This window comes from Mesoplodon bidens, assembly GCF_964165515.1.
Source record: "Mesoplodon bidens genome assembly, chromosome: 6".
Taxonomy (NCBI): Eukaryota; Metazoa; Chordata; class Mammalia; order Artiodactyla; family Ziphiidae; genus Mesoplodon; species Mesoplodon bidens.
The window spans coordinates 58,529,225-58,548,815 of NC_138162.1; the positions used below are offsets into that span (position 1 = coordinate 58,529,225).

The following is a 19,591-nucleotide window of genomic DNA, read 5'->3' on the forward strand; positions in this document are numbered from 1 at the left end:
TTATGAAGCATCTATGGAAACAGATCAGTCTGTCTTCAGTCTAGCACTCCTCATCCCACTGCTTCTTTTTTAAAAAGTAGATACTCAAACTGTATGAAAAAGATACTCAGATCATGAAATGAACCTTAAAAAAAATTAGTCAGATTTCTTGCTTTTCTGATTAAGTACTCACTCTATTGAGTAGGGTAGGGGAAGCCTTGTCAACATGTTAACAAAACTCCTTGAAGGAAGGGACCTACCAATTCCTGCTTCTTCTCTTGTTATCCAGGAAGCTGTGGAGGCATTAATTAGTCCTTGACCTTGCTCTCTGTTTCCAAAATGTGGGGACTTCCCTTTAGCTTTTTCCTACCCTTTTCAAAAAATACATTAATTATCTTTAAGTTCCATTTTGAGACCTGGATTTCACTGAAAGGATACAAACACCACAACCAAAACTCTTATCTCTTACTTCAGAACCTCAAAATATTTTAAATATTTTAAAATTTTGCTGCCACATAATCCATGGACATCATTGCACAACTGAGAATATCCACAGTCTCAGCAAATTGGCAAAAAGAGCACTGGATGTTCTTGGAAAGACAACGATCTCAACTGGCTTCTTAAACTTGAGTTAAAAAAAAGAAAGTAATATGAAAAAATGTAAAGGAACATGAGCAAATCAAATGCTGTGCTTCTAAGAACAAAGACTGTCATACCAGGAAACCTATTTACAGGGAGACTGTAAACTGACTAAAGCTAACCCTCTTGCTGTTGTTCAGACCACATCTGAAGGTGGGTGCAGGGAAGTAGTCATGCTTGAGCCTAGACACCTGCCTGAACTCCCCAGGTTTTATGAGATTACACCTAGTCTTATCGTTCTGTGGAGTTAGCTGTGACTAAATCTCTTTAAAAATGCACTTTCTTGCTCTTTCCCTTACAGAAGAGAGACTTAGAGAAACAGCTTAAACATAGCCATGCCCTTACTCTCCAGTTACGTTACAGGCAGAAAAGACTTCCTTGACCATGTTTAACAAAAACACATTTTAGGATGTGTTCAGTCACCCCATAGAGGTTCATGTTGCTAGGCTGAAAAACATAATTTGCATTATTAAAGTATGAAAATCAAGTATAATTTGCTATACTGGTGAGATGGCTTTGAAGGAAGCCCAAGCAACAAACTAATTCCAGTCATGAAGTTTCAACCCTGTTATTCAACAGATGATAAAGCAGGGTTCTCAACCACTGTGCACCAGGTTTTAATTAACACACGAAATAGTTTTTCTAAGGCTAACTATGTATACCCTTGCCGTGAATAACAGGTGTCTAATGGACTGCTGAGGTGAGCAGCTTCTATGACTTAGGATAGAGTAAGAGTTTCTATGTGTAAGAGGTAGTACTAAGTATAATGAAACATTACTGCACGTGCCTAAAAAAGAGACTACGTTAGGGAAATACGCAAGTAGGGTAAAGGGGGAAAAGAAGGATAATAAGGCAAGAGTGGGGACAGGAGCAGGTCACAGGACTAAATAGGGTGGTCAGGGTATCTCGTTGAGAAGATGAAGCCTGAGTGAAAACTTGAAGGAGATGAAGAACTGGTGGGAACGTAAAATGGTTCAGCTGCTGTGGAAAACAGTTTGGTGGTTCCTCAAAAAGTTAAACATAGAATTACCAAATGACCCAGCAATTCCACTCCTAGGTATGTACCAAACAGAACTGAAACGACATATTTAAACAAATACTGTACGTGAAAGCTCAAGCAGCACTTTCACAGTAGTCGCAAGGCAGAAATAACCCAAATGTTCATGAATGAATAAATGGATAAACAAAATATGATAAATCCACAATGGAATATTATTTGGCCATAAAAAGGAATGAAATACTAACGCATGCTACAATGTGGATGCACCTTGAAAACATTATGTGAAAGTCAAAGAAGCCGGACACGAAAGGTCACATGTTATATGATTCCATTTATATTAAATGTCCAGAATAGGTAAATCCATAGAGAGAGAAAGCAAGTTAGTGGTTTCCAGGGGTGGCGAGGAGGTAGGGAGAGGAAGAAGTGGGAGGGAATGTTTAATGCATACATGGTCTCATCTAAGGGTGATGAAAATGTTTCAAAACTAGACAGAGGTGAAGGTTGCACACTGTGAATGTACTAAATACCACTGGATTGTACACTTTAAGCTTTAAAACGGTTAGTTTGATGTTATGTGAATTTTACCTCAATTAAAAAAAAAAAACACAAGGTAAGGCAAAGGTCCCTAAAGTGAGCACGTGGCTGACCTGTTTTAGGAACAGAAGGGAGGCCAGGGTAACTAGCACAGATAGAGTAAGCAAAGAGGAGAGTGTAAAAAGAGAAGGCTGGAGAATTAACAGGAGAAAGCAGGGCCTTCTAGGTCACTTCTCAGGACTTGCCTTTACTCTTACTAAAGGGGGAGCCATTATAAGGCTTTGAGAAAAATGACACAATCTAATCTACATTGTAAAAGGATCATGCTGACTGCTCTGTTGAGAACAGACTGTAGCGGGCAAAGGTCAAAGCAGAGAAATCTACTCAGAGGCTCCTGCAAAAATCCAGGTAAGAGATAATGGTGGCTCGAGTGGTAGCAGTAACACTGTAGAATAAAAGTTGTCGAGTATTGAGCTGCGTAATTTTTCCAGCCCACCCCAATTATTAAGTAAAATGCCAATATATAAAACAGAAAACAGAGAAGCAAAATTTGTGTAAATGAAGTAAGGATAAAGGCTGAGGGCTTGGCATTCAGCCCTCTTGATCATCTGAGTCTACTTTGTGTGGTCCCTAGTACTCTTTAAAACACAGTTTTAACTAGAGGGACATAAAAGAGATCAGTGGTTGTCAGGAGATGGGGGAGCGGGGCAGGAGCTGACTACAAAGGAGCATGGGGGGATTTTCGGGTGATAGAACTGCTCTCATCGTGACTGTGGTACTGATTAGACAAATGTGTTCATGTCTCAAAATTCATAGAACTATATACTAAAAGGGGAGAAACCTACTGTATGCATGTAACTCAATAAAATAAAATTTAAAATACATAGTTTGAAAATGGCTACTTTTAGAACATACACTTCTCAAACATTCACCTCCCACCATCTAATACCCTCTGTATACTTCTTTGTCATCATCATTCAAAATCCACTCTTCCTCTTATCTTTCCTTTTCCTATCAATATTACCCCATCAATATTACAATCACCAGGTTTGAAATTTCTGATTTATCCTGGACTTCTCCCTTGCCCCCAACTCAACTGTCATCTCTACCTCTAAAATGTTTACTATGTTTGTCTCTACTTTCTCACTGGGTGAGTCCTAATTCCTGCCTTGATTACTGAGGCCACCTAACTGATCTCTTAACAGCCTAAAATCTTTCCTCCTTCTAATACATCCTGAATGGTGTTGCTACTATTACATTAACTCAGAACTTCTTTACAAAAACCTTTGATGGTTCATTAAAGAATAAAGTCCAAATTCTTTTGTGCTATGTCCAAAATATTTTAGAATCAAATTAAGAAATAATTTGTTGTAGGAACCTCCCTGGCGGGTTCGATCCCTGGTCAGAGAACTAAGATCCCACATGCCACTCATAGCGGCAAAAAAAAGAAAAAAAAAAAAAAAAGAAAGTATTTGTTGTTATGTGAGAACTCTGCTGCCCTGCTGGTTAAGATCCTCATCCAATTTCCCCACTTGATTTTCTGCTCCTCTCCTTCATTTAACCTGTATTCTGGTTGATCTGGGTTATAAACCAATTCCCAAGACTGTCCTATACTCTACAAGACCTCTGCATTCACTGATTGCTTCTGCTGCTTTTAATGCCCAGTCTTTCTCTCACCTCTAACTTTCTGAAATAATTTCTCCCATCCCTATGCTTGGAAGTACACTATATGCCTCTCCTGTTATACTCAACAGATTCCATCTTAGACTATTTGTTCATGCACCTTAATCTCATACAATCCCAAGGGCAGAGATCATATCCTATTCATCCCGGAATCCCTCCCATGAAACCCACAACAGTAATCTCACACTTAAGTGTTCACTTAAGTACCTGCTGAGTTTAACCAATTAAACGTACAGTGTTCGCTTTAAGGCAAAATCTAGTCATGTGAAAGCCACACTGTCATAAACAAGTAATCACAGAAAGTTATGATGTGTAAAAACACAATGTTAGAAAACTTTTTTTAGTAGGCACGGCTAAACACAAACACAAGTTGTTGAGGATACAGTTATTTGAAATTTTATAGAACATGTCCAAAATGTTCTGGCTGGGAAATGTTTCATTCCAGATTAAAAACACAGTGACTGACAAGGCGAAATTTTAAAGCGGGTATTATAAACTTTGTATTTTGAAATTTCCTAACGAAACTTTTTAATTTGTATCATACAAGTTCTAATGACATATACGTGAAATACTCGCTCAACAGAAATATCCTGCTTAGAAACACAATTCATAAATGTAGCGGGAATGTCAGAAGACAGAATGAAAAAGGAGATGTTGTTTCCTCACTGATGCGTGTTTTTCTTGAAGGAACTACATGGCTACCTAATTACATAATTTACTGTTCAGAATATACTGCCCAGAAATTTGGTAATGTTTTCTGCCTCTTGAGTGATCTTAACAAATACAATTATTCATTTATAAGAAAATACCCATTTTAACAGCACTTCAATAAATAATTTAAATCAAGTAAGACAAGCTTTGGTGAGGCTGTTTGACTGTAAAACTAGAATGGGATAAGGTAGAGCAGCACATAAAAATCAACAGGTAAAGTGTTTGTTATTGATTTTAAAACCTCAATCTCACAAAGTAAGGCATATTCATCTTTCCCAGATGTATATATTATTATCAAAAGAATAAAAGTATTTAACTTCAGTTGCTACCCAGACACACGAATAGTGAGCTACTACATTTGGTCTGTGACATACACACACTCCTCCCACATTCCCAGAAGAAAAACCATTTGTACTTAGTGTTAGAGACCCCCAAAGCCACTCAATGTCCCACTGTTTATAAATAAGAAATCATAGGCTTCAGTTGTCTGTCAAGAGTAATCTTGTTTGCACAGTATAAATTTTCTGTTATTCCTGTCCCCTGACAAATAGTGATGGAAGACGAGAAGGGAAGGCTTATAGAGGACACATTTTTAAAGTAAAATGACACTCATCACTTTGTAGGTGCTTTCTGGACACTTAAAACTCTCTCTCTCCTTCCACCCTACCTCCATCCCTCCCTCATTCTCTCTCCAGCTCAGTCTATCTCTCTCTTCCCCTCTCCCCCCACTCCCCCTTCCCATGAGGATAACATTAGCTTGAAAGCTGACAATTCAATCACATCTCAAGCAACCATTTACTCTGTTATTTAATAGGAAGGGGGAAAACCCTGTTACCATAACAACTCACATCACATGGTAATTATGGAGTTTCTAAAATACAGCAAACAATACTTTTCACAGTGTTTTCTAAGGGGAATGTGTAATAAGCACAGATACCACTTCCCACAATTATTATTCAAAATTTTCATCTAATTGTTTCATATTGCATGAATGCTAACATACTCCATGTTTTTCATAAGAAATATGTTTTTAAATAAAGAAGGAACTGAAAGAAAAGGGCAAATGATGGGTTATATCACATGTACTTTTGGGTATCTAGGGAAAAACTGTAAAGAAGGCAGAAGAAAAAAATTAATTTATAAGGTAAAACAAATCAAATGATGATCAATTTCAAAAGAAAGAAAGAAGAAAAAAGATTTCATTCAGAGTAGTGCTGCCAATAAGCCTGATAACGGCGTCTATGAAATAAAAATGAAAAAGAGCTCATTACCTAATGCTGAGGCATAACTATGGTTGGGTAGCAGCAGGAGCAGGAAAATTTGCATGTGCCCAAAGATGGAGGAAATAATGAAGCAAGGCTGCCATTCTCATCCAGGGACAAATCAGTATCATCCAATTTAGGTGAGAGTATCATGTCAGAGTTAGAAATGCCAAAGGATGACAAGACAGTCAGCAACTTTCAGGGAAAGAAACTGTCATTCACCTTCAGCTTCCTCATCAACAGGAGCCAAGTTAGTCTCAGGATGAGAAGTAGTTATAAGTCAGGGCAGAAGAGGACAGTCACTTGAGCTTGGAGAAGCCCTAGTAGATCTGAAATGACCCCTGGTTGTCCCCTGTTCAAAGGAGCAAAGAGAGAGAGGGCACTTCAGTTTTAGAGAAATCTAAACAGGACAGTGATTATACAGAACTGCTCCTGGTAGGTCAGGTCAAACCCCAATCAGACTTAGATCTGTGAACCTTCTGAAAGTATAACGTGGGAGAGTTTCATTTTAAGAAAAGTCAGTGAAAAACAAAAACAGTTTATAGGAAAAAGGGGATATAATGCTTTCCAAAAGAATTCATCACAGATTAAATAGCTAGTTCTCCATGACACTGAAAATACTTGATTTAACTAACACAGTTATTGAGAAATATTGACAATTACAAAAAGCAAAATACACTTCAAAATATGAAGAGCAGAACACTGGGACATTCAAAACCAAGTTCTTTTATCCATTCATTCACTCACTCACCCATCTATAGTTGTATGCATTAGAGCCATAGAATATCCTATAGGTATATGTAACCTTTGGCAGAGAGGGGAGGCTAAGCCATATAAATGAATAACAACACCAACAGTATATAATAGCTTGTTCAAATGACAATAATGTCACTTCTTAGTAAGACCTGAACAATTATTAGATTCACCATCAATTTAATAGCAACATTTCTGGAAAAAGGAAATGATCCCACTAAATGCACATATAAAGTACAGGACACATCCAAGTTTCAAAAGGATTAAAATCATTTACAAAGTGTCTACTATGTGCCAGGAATACTAAGCACTGGAACGACACATGACCAAAACAAATTCCCTGATTTTATAAAATTTACACTTTAAAAAAGGAGAGAGACACACTAATTGTCATGTATGCTGGGCCACCCAAATCCCCCCTTCAGGATTAGTAGGGATAGATGGATAAATAGTTTCATGCATTAAATAAATTGAATTCATAGTTACAAACATTCCTAAAGAAAACTCCAAGCCCAGAATTTTCACTAGAAAATTCTACTGCCCATTTTAGGAAAAATTATTTATTAGGATAGCATTATCCTGATAACACATCAGGCAAAGGTACTACAGAAACTACAGAACCACACCCTTCATAGGTGCAAAGATGCAAAAATCCTTACCAAAATATTATTAGCAAATCAAATTCAGCAATAAATAAATAGGATACTTCATTATAATCAAGTAGAGTTTATCCTAGGAATGCAGATTTGGTTCACATTAGAAAATCAATCAAAATAATTCATCATATCAACAAACCAAAAAAGTATACAATCATTTCAATAAATGTAGGGAAAAAACATTTGACAAAATTCAACATCTATTTGTAATAAACACCCTTAGCAATTTAGGAACAAAAGGAAACTTCATCAACCTAATACAGGATATCTACAAAATCTCTACACTAAAATAAACTAAATATAACATCATATTTAATGTTAAGACACTGAATGTTTTCCCCAAGACTGTTAACAAGATAAGAATTTCTGCTCTCACCACTGCTATTCAACCACACCAAAGGGTCCTACACAGTGCAATCAGGCAAGAAAAAGAAATCAAAGGCATACAGATCCAAGAGAAAAACAGTATGACAATCTATATTCATAGACAACATTACAATGAAAAACAAAAAGAATCTACAAAAAAGCTACAAGAATATATAAGTGGGTTTAGTAAGGCCATAAAGAAGTATCAATAACATGTTTATATTCTAGCAATGAGCAGTTGGAAATTAAGACAAACCAAAAAACAGTCTAATTGCACTAGCATAAAAATACTTAGGGATATGCAATACTTATTACATTTAACAAAATACGTGCAAGATTTGTAGAAAGAAAACAATAAAACATGACCTAAGATAATAGAGAAATATACCTTGTGTATGGGTTGAAAAACTTAATATTATTAAGATGTCAATTCTTTCCCAAATTGATCTACAAATTCAATTTGCATTTCTACCCAAAATTACAGCAGGCTTTTTTTGTAGCTTCTCAAAGCTGCTTTAAAATTTATGTGGAGGGCTTCCCTGGTGGCACAGTGGTTAAGAATCTGCCAGCCAATGCAGGGGACACGGGTTCGAGCCCTGGTCCAGGAAGATCCCACATGCCGTGGAACAACTAAGCCACGCGCCACAACTACTGAGCCTGAGCTCTAGAGCCCGCACACCACAACTACTGAGCCTGCGCGCCACAACTACTGAAGCACATGCACCTAGAGCCCATGCTCTGCAACAAGAGAAGCCACTGCAATGAGAAGCCCACACACCTCAACGAAGAGTAGCCCCCATTTGCCACAACTAGAGACCCAACAGCACAGAAACGAAGACCCAACACAGCCCAAAATAAATAAATAAATTAATTAATTAATTAAATTTATGTGGAAAAGCAAAGGGCTTAAGCCAGCCAAATTTAAAACAAAATTGGAAGATTCATATTACTTGATTTCAACACTTATTATAAAGCAACAGTAGTGAAACTGTATGGTTTTGATGAAGGTCTACACACTTAGAACAATGAAACAAAATTAAGTACAGAAATAGACCCATACATATATGAACAAATGATTTTTTGACAAAGGTGCCTAGGTGAAGAAAGGATAGTATACTCAACAAGTATAACTCATACCTTATGAAAAATTAACTCAAATAATCATAGGCTAAAATGTAAATCTTAAACCATAAAGCTTCTTCTACAAGAAAACGTAGGCGATCCATCAAGTGATGAATGGATAAACTATATATGATATGTTCATACAATGAAATATTATTCAGCTGTAAAAAGGAATGAACTACTGATACATACTATAGTACATATAAATCTTGAAAACATTATACTAAGTAAAAAAAAAAACCATACCAAAAAACCCACATATTGCATGATTCCATTTATATAAAATGTCTAAAACTGGCAAAACTACACAGAAAGAAAGTGGATTCGTGGTTGCTGAAGGCTGGGATGTGAGGAAAATGGAGAGTGACTGCTAATGGGTACAGAGTTTCTTTTCATTATGATGAAAATATTCTAAAATTGATTGTGGTGATGGCTATGCAACTCTGTGCATATACTAAAACCACTGACCTGCACACATTAAATGAGTGAATTTTACAGTACATAAATTATACCTCATTTTTAAAAAAAATTTTTAAAAAAAGAGAACACGGGGATTAAAAAAGCAGAAAAACTTTGAGACTTGGGGTAGGACAAAAAAGCAAGAACCATAAAAAGAAAAACTTGAGAAATTCTTTAAAACTAAAGTTCTTCTCTTCAAAAGACAAATGAAAAGACAAGTTACAGAGTAGGTAAAAACATGTGCAAAACACATTTCTAATTAAAAAAAAACTTATATCCAGAATATATAAAGAACTCTCATTTGAAAACAAAAAACCTGGATTAAAAATGGGCAAAAGAACAGAACACTCTATGGAAGAAAAAATATGAATAGTGAATAAATACATGAAAAGATGTTCAACATCAGCAGTCATTAAAAAAAAACCACGAATTAAAAACCACAAAGGGAAACCACTAACCACTATGAGAAATGCTAAATTTAAAAAGCTGACCATATTGAGCACTGGCAAGGAAGAAAGAGCAACCAGAATTCCCTTACGTTGCCGGTGGGCACTCAAAATGGGACAGTCATTAGAAAAACAGTCGGGTAGTTTCTTATATTCACTCACCAAAAGACCCAGCAATCCCATTCTTAGGTAGCTATTTACTCAAAAGAAATGAAAACATAATGATGTTTATAGCAGCTTTAGTCATAATCTGGAAAATGTAGAAACAACCCAAAGGTCCGTCAATGGGTAAATTAATACACAGATTGAAACAACGACGACAGGCTTTTTAAAAACAAAAAGACTCAGAACAGAGCAGTGATGGGAACCAAAGCAAAGTCTGAAGAAACTTCAGCTGGAAAAATACCAAAGGGACTGCAACAAAAGAAATACTAGAAGAAAGGAGGAGACTTAGGAAATACTAGAGTCATCCTGAAAAAAACCAAAGGTATTTTAAAATTGTTCTCTGATTGCCCTGGGATGGTACATGGTAGTTCAAGAACTGGGTAATCCTACTTCCTGGGTTCAATTTCCAGGCTCCTCTACTTACCTGTGTCAAGCACATTAACAGTACCAACCTCACAGTGTGAATATAGAGATTAAATGAATTAATATATGCATGGCAAATTTTGAAGCATCTGAGCTGGTTATTAGCTATTATTATTATTGCAATTGTTACACTTATTAACTAGCTCTTAAAATTATTATTATTTGTTGTTAGATAGTCTGGGAAACTGCATGGCTCATTCTCTATCTCTTTTTTTAAAAAATGAATTATAGCAAGCAGAAAATGAATCCAAACAAAATCCTACCATAGATTTGGCAGAATTCTGTCTAATGTGTCTTCCAATTGACTCCTAAAATTATGATCTTTTCTCATCTCTTGAAATTTTCTAGGCATTCTAAAATACAAGCAACAAGTATCATAACCCAAATATTTTCTCTGTTCACATCTAAGGTACACCTCATAAATTCTGATTCCATTTTCTGAATTTATTAGGTGTCTTCTGCTACCTCCACATAACACTTTTTTTGTTTCTTTTCTGATGGTACTTTTAAAATTAGGCTTCCATTAATACTTAACAATTTGGTTATCCACGTTAAGTCCGCAGCTTTAAAACCCAAAAAGGTACCAAATCTCTCTCTTCTCCATACCAACAAATAATATGCTAGGGAGAACAAATCTAGAAATTACCTATGCTTTTTCCCCTTTTATGAAATTAAACCTCTCTTCTTCCCAGAGAAACACTGCTCTCCCCAGATCTTTCTTCCCTCCTTAGTTAAATAAAGACACTGTGTTAGACAAAAAAGGTTCTGAACCAAATATTTACATAATTTCAATTCTAACTAAATATATAAAACTAATATGGGTGGCTAGGATAGAGGTGGGTCTTTAAAATCTGGCTATGCTGGGACTTCCCTGGCAGTCCAGTGGTTAAGACTCTGCGCTTCCACTGTAGCGGGCACGGGTTCAATCCCTGGTCAGGGAACTAAGATCCCTCATGCCATGCACGTGCATGGCCAAAAAACAAATAAACAAAAAACCTGGCTATGCTAACTGGTGGCAACTGGTATGACACAGAATATAATCAAATCAAATTAGTGATGCCAAGATTTATAAATTATGTCTCAAAATAAGATTTAATACAAACATACTATAGAAGCACTATTTTTACCTCATATCCTTTAAAATTTTTACAATTTATATATTTTCATTTATAACTTGTATATAACTTATGTTTAAATTATGTAAAATAAACCTCTTTGCCATAATATTTTGTTTTGTTATTCATTCATACATTTTAATTTATATATACCTGAATGAGTAACTGTCATAAAATTTTTTAAAACAACAAAAAAACAAATTTCCCAAGTGCTTTACAGTTTTCCTCTTCCCTCTCGTATTGCTTACCGTCTGCAACGATCAGATTTCAAGCAAAAAAATAACGTAACTTTATTTTAAAAGTGTGGTCTAAAAGAAAAATTAAATAAACACTAAAACCAAAGGTTTTTTTTTTTCCCTAAACACTATTATTTACTGTTAATTCCCAACATTCACAAAATATAAACACTGGTGCTCTACATACTTTCAAAGGATCACAATTAAGAAACAGGCAAAATTATTTCTTTAAATAATAAATTGGTATTTATTCTGAAATATAGAAGTTAAATACTGATGAAATAAACCAAATTCCAAGATACTACTCCTTAATAGGCTGAACAGTGGGGAAGCATGCCAGTTTCTTTGAGAAATACCTCAAAATATTTTAGTATTCAGTTGGCTCAACTATTCTGGTTGTCTTTAAAAACCACGTAAATTAATTACGATAAAGAGAAAAATAATTCCCAAACACACACTAAATTTCATGGGCATAAAGTGAAGGAGGGAAACCCCAAAACATATATAAGCAAGAAGAACCTGTTACAGAGCATGGGAAGGCACCTACCTCATGCACTAGAGCGAGTGAAGTCTGCTTGAAACTTCGCCCTCTATTGGCCATCAGTCTATTCAATGGTTTGCCATCTTTACTCTGATACATTGAAATATCATAACAAAATAGCATACCACCTTAAAAAAATAAAAAATAAAAACATTGCTTATGGAAAAACTCATTAATTAGGTTCTCAGTAATCCATATTCAATCAATCTGTATAGAGAGATTTAGAAATTAAAAGAATATGCTAAGCAAATAATGATTTTTAACTGAATAAAAAAAAAGAGCTGTAAGAAGTTACCATATTGAAACGATCACTTACTGACAAGCCTTATTCATTTGTAAATAAATGAGAAAATTTCAAATCATGCCTTATTTTAAATTTTGTGAACTGTTACTTCTAGAAATTCTATTAAGCTTTTCTTTAAAAACAAATTTCAATGAAAGAGAAATGCTTGTGCATGTCAGCCTTTGTGAATTCCTGATAATATGGGTTCCTTTAGTTTCTACCCATAAGTGGACTAGTTTTCCTTCATACCTGCATTCACATACATTCACTCTCCCTTTTTCCCTCCCTTTTCTAACATCCTTTGGGGGAATTTTTGCAACTATGTTCATGGAAGAGACTGGCCTTTACTATTCTCTTCTTCTACTTGGTGTCAAGATTATGCTGATCTCAATCAAGAGTGTTCTCTTCTTTTTTTTTTCCTCTGTTGAAGTTTATAAAGACCACTGTTATTTCTCCCTTAAGTTTTTTGAGGACTTCACCAAGGAAGCCATCTGCACCTAGGTTTTCTTTGAGGGAAGGCTGCTACAGATTCAATTTCTTTAATACATATCAAACTATTCATATAGTCTATTTCTCCTTCTGTCAGTTTTGCAAAGTTTTATATTTTGACGAATTTCTACATCTTATCTAAACTGTGAAATTCATTGGCTAAAAGTTCTTCAAAATATTCTTTAATGTTTTGAATGCTGTAGGGCCTGAAGTAATGTCTCCTTTGTTGTTCCTGATACAGGTGATCTACATTTCTCTGTTTTTTTGTCCAGCCTTACAACAGCTTTATCAATTTTCTTAAACTTTTTTTTTTTAACTAGCAGCGTTATTTATTTATTTTTAATTTTTATTTATTTTTGGCTGCGTTGGGTCTTCGTTGCTGTGCGTGGACTTTCTCTAGTTGTGGTGAGCGGGGGCTACTCTTCGTCGTAGTGCACGGGCTTCTCATTGCAGTGGCTTCTCTTACTGTGGAGCAAGGCCTCTAGGAGCACAGGTTTCAGTAGTTGCAGCATGCGGGCTCAGGAGTTGTGGCACGTGGGCTCTAGGGCCCATGGGCTTCAGTACTTGTGGCGCACGGGCTCAGTAGTCATGGCTCGCAGGCTGTAGAGAGCAGGCTCAGTAGTTGTGGTGCACGGGCTTAATTGCTCCATGGCGTGTGGGGTCTTCCCAGACCAGGGATGGAACCCGTGTCCCCTGCACTGACAGGCAGATTCTTAACCACTTCGCCACCAAGGAAGTCCTCGTTAAACTTTTCAAAGAATCACCTTTGGCTTTGCTTATTTTATTTCCTGTGTTTCCTATTGCACTGATTTTTATTCCTATTTTTATTATTCCTTCATCATCTTTTTTTTTTTTTTTCTTTTTTTGCAGTACGCGGGCCTCTCACTGTTGTGGCCTCTCCCGTTGCAGAGCACAGACTCCAGACGCGCAGGCTCAGCGGCCACGGCCCACGGGCCCGGCCACTCTGCGGCATGTGGAATCTTCCCGGACCGGGGCACGAACCCGTGTCCCCTGCATCGGCAGGTGGACTCTCAACCACTGTGCCATCAGGGAAGCCCTATTTTTAGTTTTTTAAGGAACCTCCATACCGTTCACCATAGTGGCTGTATCAAGTTACATTCCCACCAACAGTACAAGAGGGTTCCCTTTTCTCCACACCCTCTCCAGCATTTGTTGTTTGTAGATTTTCTGATGATGCCCATTCTAACTGGTGTGAGTTGATACCTCATTGGAGTTTTGATTTGCATTTCTCTAATAATTAGAGACGTTGAGCAGCTTTTCATGTGCCTCTTGGCCATCTGTATGGCTTCTTTGGAGAAATGTCTATTTAGGTTTTCTGCCTATTTTTTGATTGGGTTGTTTGTTTTTTTAATATTGAGCTGCATGAGCTTTTTATATATTTTGGAGATTAATCCTTTGTCTGTTGATTCGTTTGCAAATATTTTCTCCAATTCTGATGGTTGTCGTTTCATCTTATTTATAGTTTCCTTTGTTGTGCAAAAGCTTTTAAGTTTCATTAGGTCCCATTTGTTTATTTTTGTTTTTATATCCATTACTATAGGAGGTGGATCAAAAAAGATCTTGCTGTGATTTATGTCAAAGAGTATTCTTCCTATATTTTCCTCTAAGAGTTTTATAGTGTCCGGTCTTATATTTAGGTCTTTAATCCATTTTGAGTTTATTTTTGTGTATGGTGTTAGGGAGTGTTCTAATTTAATTCTTTTATATGTAGCTGTCCAGTTTTTTCGGCACCACTTATTGAAGACAATGTCTTTTCTCCACTGTATATCCTTGCCTCCTTTGTCATAGATTAGTTGACCATAGGTGTGTGGGTTTATCTCTGGGCTTTCTATCCTGTTCCATTGATCTATATTTGTTTTTGTGCCAGTACCATACTGTCTTGACTGTAGCTTTGTAGTATAGTGTGAAGTCACGGAGTCTGATTCCTCCAGTTCCATTTTTTTTTTTTTTTTTTGCGGTACGCAGGCCTCTCACTGTTCTGGCCTCTCCCACTGCAGAGCACAGGCTCCAGATGCGCAGGCTCAGCAGCCATGGCTCATGGGCCTAGCTGCTCCGCAGCATGTGGGATCTTCCTGGACTGGGGCATGAACCCGTGTCCCCTGCATTGGCAGGCAGGCGGACTCTCAACCACTGCGCCACCAGGGAAGCCCCCTCTAGTTCCAATTTTTTCCCTCAAGATTGCTTTGGCTATTCGGGGTCTTTTATATCTCCATACAAATTTTAAGATTTTTTGTTCTAGTTCTGTAAAAAAAATGCCATTAGTAATTTGATAGGGATTGCATTGAATCTGTAGATTGTTTTGGGTAGTATAGTCATTTTCACAATATTGATTCTTCCAATCCAAGAAAATGGTATATTTCTCCATTTGTTTGTGTCATCTTTGATTTCTTTCATCAGTGTCTTATAGTTTTCTGAGTACAGGTTTTTTACCTCCTTCAGTAGGTTTATTCCTACATATTTTACTCTTTTTGTTGTAATGGTGAATGGGATTGTTTCCTTAATTTCTCTTTCTGATCTTTCGTTGTTAGTGTGTAGGAATGCTAGAGATTTCTGTTCATTAATTTTGTATCCTGCAACTTTACTGAATTCATTGATTAGTTCTAGTAGTTTTCTGGTGGCATCCTTAGGATTATCTATGTACAGTACATGTCATCTGCAAACAGTGACAGTTTTACTTCTTTTCCAATTTGTATTCCTGTTATTTCTTTCTCTTCTCTGATTGCCGTGGCTAGGACTTCCAAAACTATGTTGAACAATAGTGGCAAGAGTGGACATCCTTGCTGTGTTCCTAATCTTAGAGGAAATGTTTTCAGTTTTTCACAATTGAGAATGATGTTTGCTGTGGGTTTGCTGTATATGTCCTTTATTATGTTCAGGTAGGTTCCCTCTATGCCCACTTTCTGGAGAGTTTTTATCACCTATTAACACTATTTTAGCTGCATCCCACAAGTTGTAATTTGGCATATTTTCATTATCATTCAGTTCAAATTATTTTCTGATTTCCATTTTGATTTTTTTCTTTGATCCATGGATGATTTATAAGTGTACTGTTCAATTTCTAAGCGAGTGGAGAAATTCTAGTTATCTTTTTGTTATTTAGTTTAGCTTAATCCCATTGTTGTCAGTGGACAGACTCAATGACTTCAATATTTTGAAATCTGTTGAAATGTATGGTCTCCCATATGACCATTTTGATAAGTTTCCAACTTACAGTTAAAGAGCATACAAATTCTATCACTATAAGATACAATGTTCCATATGTCACTTAAGTAAAGTTTGTTCATAGTATTATTCATATATTTTGTGAACTTGATTTCTTTGTCTGCTTGTTCATCACACCGTTGAAAAAGCTATTTAAGAGTTTTCGGCTATTACTGTGGATTTGTCTATGTAGTTAGTTCTGCTAATTTTTTTTTCTTTTTTTGCGATACACGGGCCTCTCACTGTTGTGGCCTCTCCCGTTGTGGAGCACAGGCCCCAGACACGCAGGCTCAGCGGCCATGGCCCACGGGCCCAGCTGCTCCGCAGCATGTGGAATCTTCCCGGACCAGGGCATGAACCCGTGTCCCCTGCATCAGCAGGCGGACTCTCAACCACTGCGCCACCAGGGAAGCCCAGTTCTGCTAATTTTTGGCATATAGTTTGAAACCCTGTTATTTTGGCACATTGATTAGAATTGTGATACTTTTCTAATGGACTGACTTCTTTATCTCCATGAAATATTCCTTTCATTTCTAGCTTCTTCCTTTTTCATATGTCTAGCACTTTTTCACTGGACAGTATATGAAAGAACCACAGAAATTCTAAATGATATTATTATTTTTTTAATCAGAGGATTTTCTCCTCTGTTAGGCAGACAGAGTGAAGGACAGATCATCTCAGGTGAATGAGGGATTTAAGTGAGTTAGGCTTGACTATAGCTTTGGTAAATCTCAGTCTACCTCTGTTTCAACCCTGTTCCTAAGGCATGCCTCCTCAAGATTTTCAACTGACAGTCTAATCGGTCTTTGACTCTTCAATACAGAAAGATTATGGGACATTCAGAGATTTGGATCTGTCCTCAGAAGTTTTCAGCTTAGCTTTTAACTTCCCACAAAGCTGCAAAATTTGACAAATATCTTAAGGGAGAAACAGGCTGTGTGTTTGAAGGGTCTCAAGTCCCCAGTCTTGTCACTCAGGTTACCACATAAATGTCATGATCTCTGTTGGCTTCTCTGCCTCCTGCACCAGCCTCTTGTTAAGGTCAAGCCTGAATTTCAGCCTCTATCTGAGGCCAAAATTAGTAAGTGCATCCAGGTGAAAAGAGCTGCAGATCTCAGTATCAATTCACTACTTGTGTGCTTTGTTTTCAGGTCCATTCTCCTAGCCAGTCTTTGTTTCCTAAGCACCACAAGACTGGAGATTTCACTGCCTCTCAGAAGCATCAGCCTAGTTCTTTAACTTTCAGTGCAAACTCAAAAGTCATCAAATTGCTTATGAGGAAAATCTCCAGTTTGTGACCTGTATTAGAATCTTCAGAGAAACATAACCAACAGGATATATATATATAGGTACAGATATGTAGATAAGCAAGAGGAGATTTATTATGGGAATTGACTCCCAAGATTTTTGAGGCTGAGAAGTCCCATGATCTGCTGTCTGCAAACTAGAGAACCAGGAAAGCCTGTGGTGCAATTCAGTCTGAGTCAGAAAGCCCAAGAACCAGGAGCACCAATGTCCAAAGGCAGGAGAAGATGGATCTCCCAGCTCAAGCAAAGAGAGCAAATTCACCCTTTTTGTTCTATTCAGGTCTTCAATGGATTGGATGTTGCCCACCCACACTGCTCAGGGTGATCTTCTTTACTCAGTCTATTGATTCAAAGTCTAACCTCTTCTGGAAACACACTCAGAAATAATACTTACCAGTTATCTGAGCATCACTTAGCCCAATGAAGGTGACACATAAAATTAATCATCACATCAGCTAGTCCCATGGAACCACTAAAAGCTTTACTGGTTTCTCTAACCTCCAACAGGCCTCTTCCTGGGCCAATACCCAATCCCAGCCCACAGCCAGAATCAGTGAATATCTCCCATGGGGTAGGGGCCAGGGCGTGGGACAGGTCCATAGGGAACAATATAAAATGTTCTCTCCATTCCATAATTTCAGTCTATTCTCTGTTTTATCTATGTCTTTGTTTCTACAGTTCTCTGATGGCTTTAAAATGTGATTCATTTTTGTAATTCATCCAGCTGTCTAGACGTTAGCAGCAGCAGCAATGCCTTTCCATGCCCTATTACACCCTACTTGGAAGAGAAACTTAAATCATCACATTAAAATCCTGTACCTTGATACTATGTATTGTGCTTACCTGCAAGGCCAGGTTTCAAACCTGGTTGCTTGTTTGTTTCATACATTTTCAACATAAAATTGGGGATTCCTGCTACAGTCTTTCCTTGATCTAAGCGGGCACCTCCTTTTAATGCAGAGTGATACACCCCACGGGGCATATTCACCATTTCTTGCTTCACAAGTGATGTAAAAAATTCCTCCAAAGCTGAAAGAAATAAAAGGAGACCAGAAGTAGAGTGAATATAGTATGCTAGAAGAGAAACATTCATTCTTAACTCATACACACACACACCAGCAACAACAACTTAGCTATATTTCATGTCAAATTTCACAAAGTAAAAAAACAATTCTTGATTCCCAGCCTTTTTTTAGTCTTCCCCAAACCAGAATATGGCACCCAGTAACTCAAGCTTAAAAACGTAGTCATTCTTAATTCCTCTCTTTCTCACACTCCTTATATGTAGCAAGTCCTTTTAGATCTACCTTTAAAAATATATCTCAAATCCATCAGTTTCTCTCCATTTGCACTGCTACTTGCCCAGTCATTATCTTCTCTCTTCCTCATCTGGATAACTTTAAAAACTAGTTCTTGGTTTCTTCTCCTCATGACCACTCCTCTAAACCATCCTCTACCCAGAAAGAAGCTAGAGTTTTATGTCATTTCCTTCCCTAACATCTTTCAATGCTTTTTCACTGTACATAGAATAACTGACAAGACGTCTGACAATGATCAAGGCCTTCTATGACCTAGCCCCTGACTCTCCCAGTGACCTCATCTCTACCACCCACCTTCCTTCCTAGCTGTGTTAAAGACACACTTCCACATGGCCTTTTTTTCCATTCCTCAATTACACAAAGTTCATATCTAAGTCAAGGCCACTGCACTTGCCATTCCTTCCACCTGGAACACACTAATCCCCAATGTCCACATGACTGGAGCCTTCCTGTCATTTAGATATTTTCAGAGAGGCCCTTTATGACTATCCACCATTCTGCAGTGATATCAGTACACTTATTTTAAAAAATTAATTCATTATTTCTTTGTGTGTGTTCCTTCTAATTAAGCCCAAGCTCTTTATTGCTTGACATCTTCACTTATTATAAGGTAATGCAGTAATGTGGGATCAGAAGACAATAGGGTATCCAAACAAAATACCTGATTAGCACTATAGGTTTATATTCAAGTGTTATTTTCCTAAGGACCACTAGAGGTTGCCCAATGCAGAAACAAAAACAACAAAAATTAAAGCTAAACAAATCATATGGAAAATAAAAAAGGAAACCACCGCAGGTGACTCTTATTATAGGAACAAAAAGCAAGAGTCTGTCTACCTAAACTAGAATTTCATTCTGAACAGGTCTAAAAGTCTCCTTTA

General features: G+C 37.1%; 1 protein-coding gene across 6 annotated transcripts in view; it reads right to left on the reverse strand.

Moving 5' to 3' along the window:
• Window positions 1–19,591, reverse strand: part of FOCAD (focadhesin) — a 311,561-nt gene that overhangs the window by 88,127 nt on the left and 203,843 nt on the right. For all 6 annotated transcript variants that reach the window (XR_014016190.1, XM_081238309.1, XM_081238312.1 and 3 more), the window contains 2 exons: window positions 18,235–18,420; window positions 12,097–12,218 (listed from right to left, as the gene is read on the reverse strand). Coding sequence is in view for 5 of the 6 variants with exons in the window: in XM_081238309.1 (XP_081094435.1) it covers window positions 12,097–12,218; window positions 18,235–18,420 (308 nt within the window). In the remaining variant the exon portion in view is untranslated. The remainder of the gene's footprint in view (window positions 1–12,096; window positions 12,219–18,234; window positions 18,421–19,591) is intronic.